Source organism: Dermacentor variabilis, chromosome 4 (assembly GCF_050947875.1).
Source record: "Dermacentor variabilis isolate Ectoservices chromosome 4, ASM5094787v1, whole genome shotgun sequence".
Taxonomy (NCBI): Eukaryota; Metazoa; Arthropoda; class Arachnida; order Ixodida; family Ixodidae; genus Dermacentor; species Dermacentor variabilis.
In genome coordinates, this window is record NC_134571.1 from 149,295,550 (window position 1) to 149,305,599 (window position 10,050).

The 10,050-nt window shown below is 47.4% G+C and overlaps 1 protein-coding gene across 1 annotated transcript in view; it reads right to left on the bottom strand.

Moving 5' to 3' along the window:
• The window catches only part of LOC142578393 (glutamate receptor ionotropic, kainate 1-like), an 81,640-nt gene extending 72,113 nt beyond the window's left edge, over positions 1 to 9,527 (bottom strand). The window contains exons 1-3 of the mRNA XM_075687787.1: positions 9,329 to 9,527; positions 6,938 to 6,981; positions 94 to 200 (exon numbers count right to left, since the gene is read on the bottom strand). Coding sequence (XP_075543902.1) covers positions 94 to 200; positions 6,938 to 6,981; positions 9,329 to 9,527 — 350 coding nt within the window. The remainder of the gene's footprint in view (positions 1 to 93; positions 201 to 6,937; positions 6,982 to 9,328) is intronic.
• Positions 9,528 to 10,050: the final 523 nt, after the last annotated feature.

Consider the following 10,050-nt stretch of genomic DNA (forward strand, 5'->3'; position numbering starts at 1 on the left):
TAGATTTATTTGCGTCTGGCCTACACCAATGACACAGCCGGAAAGTTTCTAGTTGCGTACTAAGAAAAAATAATGAACTTCGAAAGAGCTCACGTGAAGCCGCCTTCATAGGACAGCACTTCAATAATATTCGCCATTGGGCCGTACATGGACTCCCGCGGTTGTCCACTGCTGCAGTCCAGCATTAGCCAAGGCAGCCACTGGAAGAAGCAAAGAAGAAAGGAAAAGTAGAAAAAAACAAATACAGCTTGCTACGGTGACTTTCGTAGCCGTAGTTAAAAGACGTACTGGTTTCCTGATGAAGCTTGGAGAATAATAATACTGGCGTTTGTGATTATACACACGCAAAAGTCGGTTATGGTGAAAAAGCCGATCTGGTCATATCTTCTTTACTTTTATTTCTTGCGTGGACCGTTGTCGTTAAGAGCGCAAGGCTGCATATACTACCCTTTAGTCGTCTGCGTAACTGTTCTCCTACTACTTAACTTCTTACCTCCTGGGTTATTGAGACTGCCTTAATAAAAAATATTTATTTTACCATGTTGTACTGCAAATCATTCCCATTTCTCTTCCCTGTTTGTTTCTACTTTGCGATGAGGTTCTGTCTAATGACAACCTGCTACACAGCGAAGAGAAACTAGCCGACTTTTAAATTTCAGCTCTTCCCAAGTTGCGATATCGCCGTCTTTTGTAGGTTCGTTCAAGGTTGAATTCTTTTTCCAGAGCGCAAGGAATATAAATTAGGAATTGTACATTAGGCCTACCATCTAGTTCTCTCAAGTTGAGAACATGTCGTCAGATAGCCATTCGAAGTGGTCTCCAGTAACCCAAGTCTTGCTTCTGCTGTGTCCTACTCCTGTATATTTTTTCTAGATTTCGTCGCAACACATGCCAAGTGAGTATCAATATCTAAACCGAATATACAAAGGTCAACACAGCAGCAAAAAATTTTATTCAGTTCTTGAGGCTCTGTTAGCTTTGTTCACGCCCTCTCTATCCCGTTTCGGCTGTCCATGTCAACATGTTTACAGCATTTTTTTGTCATTGTTTTTGTTTTCTCTGTTTCATTTATAAACTTTAGATGGCTCGCAGGCTACCTTTCTTAACAACATAATGTAGAATGATCGGCGTTTCAAGCTTAAATGACGTTGTCATGAAAGAGACAAAGATTTAGAAAAGAAAGGAACACTGACGATTGTATGTTTATTTGATGTAGCACACAGTCAACCAAGACACAGGGGACGAACAAGAATTCGCGCTGACTTCCATCTTCCTTTATTACGCACGTGGGAGTACAGCAATATCAAAATCCAAAGATACAAACATCAAGAAGCGAAATAAATATAAAAATGCACAGGAAAAGGAATGGTGAAACAAAGAAAGCAAAGAGAAATAATTCCTAGGCAATTCGTAATCTAGACTGTGAGAAAAGATTGTTTAATTGTTTACCACACAAAGTCAGAGCATTCAGTAGCCCGACCGGTGTGTCGCTGAATGTTTGTATTTTTACAACACCATTTCCTCACCAATCATAGTAGTTGCTTATTACACAGCCGTTTTCATCTATGGTCGACAACAAGAGCACATCTTACTTATAGTAGTGTAAATCATCTAAAGAATCACTGATTTGACAAAGTCATTAGCGTGGCCCACATCCCTTTAGTTTTCCATTGGAATTGACCGCAAATCTACAGGCTGGCTCTGTATCTTCTCGTTCTTTTTTTAAATGTGGAAGTTAGCAAGCCAAAGCGAACAAAAGACACTACACTTTGCAAGCCTTCAACAGCCGTAGGTGTTGAGAAAGCATAGTTAGCCTAGTTGTGGATGTAATACCAGGAATGTCACGCTTATTGATAGTTAACCACTCCATTGAAATCGGGAAACTCTTTTTGACTTTTCCGCCCGTTTTGATGGTCATACTTTGGCCACTAAGTTAAGGGCTCCCGTACAAAGCGTGTTCGTTGGTGAACGCTAGCCAGTACAGCGCCTTGTTACACATGTGCTGTCACGCGAGAGTTTTGCGTAGTCTGAAGATTTATATCCAGTCTTGGAGCCATCTGGGAGGACTGCCACATTGACTCCCCAACCCCTTTTGCCTTGAAGTGGCTGTGCTAAAGGAACGTGGCAGTCACCTTCTACACCGATTCTCCCTTCACTGGAGACACTTCATACTTGACAAAGTAGCTTCTATGCATTGCCATCTACACTCCCGGAAAATATGTGCTGGCTAAAGTGTCTAGGGCCGAATTCACAAAGCTTTTTGTTCCTACGTGCTGCCTATATTGGTTGGTCGCTTTCACTAATAAGATGTTCTACATCACTGCTGGCCGGCACGAACGCTTATAGCGTAAGAAAGTTTTGTGAATACGGGCCTTGGGGCGCTATAACGTAAAACTATTCCTAACTTTTCTATTTCAATTCTGCAATCAGCCCACCACGATTGTTCAAAAACTTTTTTGGACCACCCCCACTACACCTGTCTGTCACGCGATGTCACGAAAACCGCGATAGCTCCCCATCTGAGGTGACGTGTCCACACTGATTATGCATAATCTGACCGAACAAAATAAAAGTAGTTATTTCTGATTTGACGGCTTTTTGCCATTAGCCCTCGGCTATTGGTCAAAAGATTTCGGGCTGCACCCACTTCACCTGCCTCTCACGCGACGTTACAAAACCACAAAAACTTGCGTGGTCAAAGGGACGCGTATGCGTTAAAGATGCATTAATATGCCGAACGAAACTGAATTTTGTTCTGAATAGCCCCAGGCTGGCCTGTTCCGAAAGGAATAAAAGATGGCTGCCGCCGATCGCTCCGGCATTAGTTACTCGCCCTGCCGGAAAGGATGGGTTTATTTGCGTGTAATAAAACATTTTGCGTGGCCGGGTAACGTTTTCGAGAACTTCCGGCATGTTTACGACCTCGTTCTGCCAACTCTTCCTTGCTGAGCATCCGTTTTAGCGTCATTCTTAAGCTTCCGTTGCGTGCCGCCGCGATTGTCGACGAGCCACCGCAAGCTAAGTAAGAGAACGCGCACCAATCACAGACGCCGGCACCACCCTCTTCATCCGGCTATCAATATTCAATGCAGTGGCTCGGCCCCATTGAATCCCTCTCCACTCGGGCGTGCTCCTGGCCTCCTGTGAGCCAATTAGATCAGACAAGCCGCTCAGTGTAGGTAATGTTATTCGTTTTTCAAGCAAAAAAATTGACCTCCTATGAAAGAGGAGAGCGTTTGATTGGTCTGTTCAGACAGCCCTGCGGGTGACCGCCCGATGCTTACGTCGGCGTTTACGCAAATTTAACGTCAGGAGATTGGAATAAAAACATATTAGAATAGTTTTACGTTATACGGGCCCCGTTTTCTAAGGGAATATGCAATGAAACAAGAAACTACACCTAAATTCCCTCACTGCATCAGGTATGCGCCTTCAAGCGCCTAATTGTTTCATTAAAGCCAAGAACTTTTTAGGATCTCGCGGTCACTCACTTTCATCCACAGTTACTATCGACAGTTCTGGTTTTCCAGAACCAGTTCAGTTTCAGAGGTTGTAATGACTCAAGAAGGAAAACACATGAATGCGAGAACAGAAATTAAGTACAGGGGTCGAATAATGTTATCGTTTTCCGTTTCCCACTGCATTGCAATGTTTTGACATCGAATTTGCGCAACCACGGAGGCAAGCACCGGATGGTGGCCCGAAGCTCATTGTTCAATCTAACGCGCATCCTCGCAAGTTTTCTTCGAACACTGCCGTGGTGGCGTAGTTGCTTTCCTGTTGTGCTGCGAAGCCCGAAGTAGCGAAGTCAAATGCCGGCATCGAAGGCCGCCTTTCGATGGGGGCTAAATGCAAAAACACCCGTGTGACGCGCATCGGTTGCGCGTTAAACAGCCCCAGGTGGGCAAAATAAAGCCGGAGTCCCTCACTACGCAGTGCCGCATAATGATATCGCTTATGGGCGTCTGGAACCCGAGAATAGCTACCATAGCTTATCTGTTGGGCTGAGGCTAGGTGCGCGCATACGTTTAGAGGGTTTGTGTGGGGCTGAGCTAGCACAGTGAAAGCGGATTGCCGGGGTAAAGCGTGTGGTGCCGGAGTCTTGGCCCACCTCCCCTTGCTTAGCTTGCGAAGGCTAGCCGTATATGGCGGCCTGCAATGGAGAGTTATAAATGCAGCTAAATGCAGGCCCTCAGCGAAGAAGAGTTCGCAGAGCATTGCCGTATACAAGTCGAACGTCCTCGACGACGCAATACTGCCAGGAAAGAGTACTTCATCATGGCAAAGAAATACATTCTCGCCAGCAGCTTCGAGTGAGCTCTGCCAAAGCGATCACCGGGCACCAACATCTATTCCTTTCTGAACTGGGCCGCCTCAGGCTATTCCGAAAAGAATAGTTTTGTTCGACATATTATAGGGTCTTTGCGAGTTTTCGCAGTTCTGTGACGAACCCTGACAGACAGGTGAAGTGGGCGCAGTCCAAAAATATGCTGACCAATGGGAGATGTTTAATGGAGAAAAAAAAAACGTAGAATCGGTAAAGTTTCTGTTCGACCTGACGTTGCGTGAACCATAAGCAAAATGGAGGAAGCAAAAAAATTTTGCACCAATCGTAGAGGTCAAATGTCACAAATGGAACAGCGAGAGTTTGGAATACTTTTACGTTAGCGCGCGCCATGAGTGCCATGCACGATGCCCTGAGTTTCTCACTTGCGTGAGTTTGCTCGAACGTAGTTAGTGAACGAAAAAATCGCGGAACGCGCAGGAGGAGCAGAAAATAAAATGTCAAGATTAAGAAAGACGTGCTAACGCTAGCCACTTATCTGTGCTATGTTTTAGTAACACTAGCGCACCCTGCGTAGGCGGCTTCCTCGTTACAAACACAGCGACTGGGCAATGCTACGCGCCAGCACGATTTATCGTTATAAATAAAAAATCCCAACACTGTGAGTGCTCGCTTTCTATTTACACACTAGGCGCAAGCCGCTTGCCACGCCCTTCTAGGTGGGGTATGTCACAGGAGTGCATCCTATTTCAGGCATTGTCGGTGTATTCATATTCGAATCAATACAGTGCTACGTGTCATGTTCTCTTGCCAAACTTTTTGTTTCTTTCGAAAACGTTAAAACGGAAGCTTCTGGTACAAGTAATGCACTGTGTGGAACGTTAATCAAGCGAAAGAAGGCACCGATGGTTTGACCACGTGATTTCTCTTTGTTTTTATCAGCCTTTGATGAGGTCATGCTTTAAAGGGGCCCTGAACCACCCCTCGGCCTTGGTGAAATAACATATTCTGCGGGTAGCATGCGCTGCTGTGAACATCTCAGCCAAGTTTTGCTGTCGTGCGCGGTGCGTGGAGCTCGCAAGCGCATTGCGCAGTCACCTTTTTTTCAAACACTCTCTTTTCATCAGAAGGCCCTTCCCTCACTCTCTTCTAGTTGCACTATTTCGTCATCGGAAGCACTATTTGGTCATTCGCTTGGACGGCTGCTATTGGCCGATAGCTGACATTAAGCTGCGGTCGGCTATACTCCGTTTTATACATTGGGTGCAACGCCGTGGAAGCTACGCAAGTAGTGCGGTCTCCAAATTTTATCACTCCACGCGTTCCGGCTATGCTTCGCTGGGCGCCAGTGACGTTTGTTAGCGCGAGCATGGATGTGAGGTTGCCGCGACGGGATGCAAATAAAAAACAACGCAAAGAAAATTGATATAAAATAACGAGTTAGCAACCGATGAGCGCATGGTTTGCCTGCTTCTAAGGGTAAATTCTCATTTTCGTTCAGAACTGACCTTATATAAAGAACAGTTACACAAAAATACCTCAAAAGACACCGAACTGTTTCTAAGCGCGAGCGCTGGCACTGCAAAAAGTACCTCGAGCCTCCACAGCGTTGCAGCTGATGTATGAAACGGAGGATACATGGCGTAGATACCGCGGCCGCCGCGGGGTGCCGCCGCGAGCTCACTGACTAAGCGCACTGCGGTTCGCTGAGGACAACCGCGTTTGGCTTATGTTTAGTGCGTCGTGGACACCCATGTGTGGACACCAAAAGCGGAAGTGGCGACCTCTAGTTAACATCCGAAATGAAAGGTGAAATATGCACAACGGTGACATTTAGAGGGCGGAACCTTGCGGGCACGCCCCACTGCGCTATAGGCTTCGCAGTACAAGGCACTGAGAAGGAACGGGAGCACAGCCGTGCCCGACTGCCAATAATTCCGCTTCTGCAGAACGCAGTGAAGTGCTTTTTGCGGCAAGCTATTTCTGAAATAGCCTATTTCCACTTCAAAGGCCTTTCTCCGCTTGGATAAAAAGTGGTTTAAGAGATTACTAAGCAGGAGCGAATTAAGACAATTCTGTAAACATAGAGGCGTGCGGAGGGTTGTTTTATGTCTTGGTACAATTAGCTCCTTCATGCAAGAGCGTAGCCAGAGCTCGCGGAGATTCCGAACATTTTTGAAGTCATTTTTGAAGAACATTTTGCGCGTAGCCCCCAAGGAAACGTCTGCGATTGGGTGGTATTGTACATTGCTTATAAAAAGCTGCTACAACTACGGATGGAGTTCTAGAAACGTTGCAGATATCTCAAGGTAAGTAGAGTTTGGGGCAGGGGACATCGTCATCATCCCCGACTGCTTTATTTACGTTATATCCTGACGTTAAGAAGGCTACGACAAGATCCGACAGCAATTTTACATACGAATGCTCGCGCTCAAGACTTTCTGCTTCACAATGCTATTCTATTGCTGTTAGGTGCCATTTGACAATCCGTACAAATAGCAGCACGCTGCGTGACTACCAGTTGTGCTACGCCACGATAAATAAAAAGAATTAAGTGCTGTAAAATAAGCTCTGAGATCCCAGGCCATACAAAGGAATATTTTTTTACGTGTACAGAATTAGGCGTCACAAAATATTTAAAAGTGTACTTACGTTCAGCGCTGTGACGCGGATGTGTGTTCCATTGAAGGTTCCACCTTTTGAGCATGGGGGAGAGAGGTGGGGAATGTATCAAAATGTTGGCCAGAACTTGGCTACTACACTGAGTGTACTGTTTCCTACTCGAAATACGATGATTGGGACCTGTCGACACATCCGCTGGCGTGCGCCACGGGCCACCTTGCGCACTATCTTTTATTGTAGTGATGTTTATACTTCCTACAATTACTTTTAGTACTATTAGCGACCGTACATTTTCTACTTTATACTTTCAACAAACTTGCGATTTCGGGCGCTCGCTGATGCGCTCGCTCACCAAACCTCAAGCTTTTCCTTACATAAGTCTAATCTGGGAAGAAGTCCGCCTAGAATTCTGTAGAAAAATTTGGGAACGGCGCTCGGATCAAACGTTTGTCTTCAGCACAAAGCAGTTGAATGCTCGAGGCATTTGGTCAAGGTCACACACTAGCACCTCTCCTACCAAAGTCCCCCTTTAAAATGTCCGGGGCGTGTGTTACGTGCCAGTTCGTGCATTATTACTACTCGGCATCTAGTCCTGTGGTGGTGGTAAAACTTTATTCCCCACAGTAGGGCTCCTGAAGGACACTGGGCTAGGCGCCAGGTGTAGAGGGCAGCTCCCACGTCGGCACAGAGAGCCCGAAGCTCTCCGCTGCCGCGCGGGCCTCCTGAACAGCCTGAAGCTGGTCGTGCAGTAAAGCACTTTTTAGCACTTTGTCCCAATGTTCTTTGTTCTTGGCGTAGGCGTCGCTCGATGCACAACCACCCAGCATATGGTTCAAGTCTACACATTCACTGCACTGTTCCCGCACATGCTGTCCGTCGTAGTCTGGGCCGATGCGCTTCGTGAGCCAGGAGTTGGGGTATGAGTTCGTTTGAAGCGAGCGTAACGTGACCGACTGGCTGCGGATTAATTTCTTATCCGGGAGGGGAAACTGTCGTCTGCCTAGATAAAAGTGTTTAGTGAGCTCGTTGTACGTGAATAATTGATCCCTGTACTCGATATGAGGGGTAGCGGGGGAAACAGGAGGTACGCGGTCGATGAGTCCTCGCGCCGCCTCGTGTGTGATCTCGTTGAGATTCCGGAGGCTGCCCCCTAAGCTACCCATGTGTGCCGGGAACCATACGATGGAGTGATCGGTGATGTTACTTCCACCTAAGATTCGTAGCGTCGTCTTGTCTATCCCGCCCTTGGCGAACGCTCGAGTGGCTGCTCTAGAGTCGCTGTATACAGTTGTGAAGCTCGAGTCTGAGAGGTAGTGCTATCGCTGCTTGTTCAGTTGCCTCTGGCTTCTTGGTGTAAAGCGTGAGTGAGTTGCGCGTTCGCCCGTGTCCGTCAATTACTGCTACTGAGTAGGCGTACTTTCCCGGTATGTAAGCTGCATCCACGAAAGCTGTCTGGTCGGGAAACCTTCCGCGTCCGCCGCGAGGGCTTTGGCATGGGCGAGTCTTCTTCCCTGAATGTGGATCGGATGTACGTTTCTTGGGAAGGGGAGCACTTTAATTGCTTCTCGCATGACTTTAGGTAACTGCAGGATGTTGTCCCTTTGCACTATGGTGTTCAGGCCGAGCTTGACGAGACTCTTTCTGCCTGCTTCGGTGCTTGACAGGCGCGGGATCTGTGCCATGTGCTGAGCCTCGATGATTTTGGCAAGGGTATTGTGCGCTCCTAGGTGTAAGAGTGGATCAGTAGAGGCATGATCGGGGAGCCCCAACGCTGTCTTGAATGCTCGACGTATGTGTACTTCGAGCCTTTTCCGATGTTCTTTTTTCCAGTTGAGCATCGCAGCCACGTATGTGATGTGACAGAGTACAAAAGCGTGGACCATCCTAATGGCGTTGTCCTCGCTCAGTCCCCTGTTCCTATTCATGATGCGTCGAAACAGTCGGATTGCTTTCGCAATCTTGATCGTGATGGTGTCCAGCATCACCCAGTTGGAGCCGTTACTTTGGATGATTAGTCCTAGAATTCGTTTTTTGTCAACCATAGGTATGTGATTTCCGTCTCTGTCGTGTAACTCTATGCATGGAGTGTGGTGTCGGCGCCAGTGGTTGGACGGGCGTTCTGGTCTTGGGGGGTGGCAGATGAGCAGTTCGTATTTTGTGGAGGAACAGCGAAGCCCCATTGGGGTGAGATGGGCCTCGGTAACCGAGATGGCTTCTTGCATGCGAGTTTCAAATTCCGCATCGCTGCCACCGCTGCTCCAGATGGTGACATCGTCTGCGTATATGGTGTGTTCCACATCGGCAATTTCACCCAGTGCGCGAGAGAGCTTTGTCATCACCTAGTTAAATAAGAATGGTGAAAGTACTGAGCCTTGTGGTGTTCCCTTATCGCCAAGATCAAAGCTCTCCAGACGCGCTCGCCTGTCCGGAGGGTGGCCGTTCGATCCTCCAAAAACGCCTTAACGTAGAGGTAGAAGCGTGTTCCGAGATTGTGGTCAGATATGGCTTTGAGAATGGCTTGATGTTGGATGTTGTCAAAAGCGTGCTCCACATGGAGTCCCAGCAGCGCCTTGGTGTCTCGTGTGGGAAAATCCAGCGGACTTTTCTTGATTCGTAACATAGCGTCTTGCGTTGAGAGACCCGGACTACAGCCGATCATATTGCAGGAGAAGTACTCCTTTTCCTCTACGTATGACGTGTTCGGATGACGTGTTCGGCTAGCTTTCCTAGGCAGGACATTAGTGAGATCGGCCTCAGGTTTGGTAGCCCCAGCGGCTTGCCCGGTTTTGGGATGCGGACCGTTTGGCATGTTTCCACTGCAGTTAGATGGCCGGTTTTCCAGGCTTCGTTGATTTGTTGCGTTAAAAACGTGACCGAATTGTCATCTAAATTTCGGAGAGTCCGATTTGTGATACCATCGGGGCCTGCTGCAGAGTTACTGTTGAGTTCGTGAATGGCGAAACGTACTTCGCTTTCTGTGAAGTAAGTATCTAGTTCTGAGTTTGGGGCACCGTCATAGTTCTTCCTTTGTAAGGTACTGGGTTGCCCCGATTTAACCGGTAAGTACCGTTTGGCAAGGTCATCTACAAGTGCTTCGGCAGTACTGGTTTGCTTCGCGCGGTGTTAGTATGCTGCATTGCCTT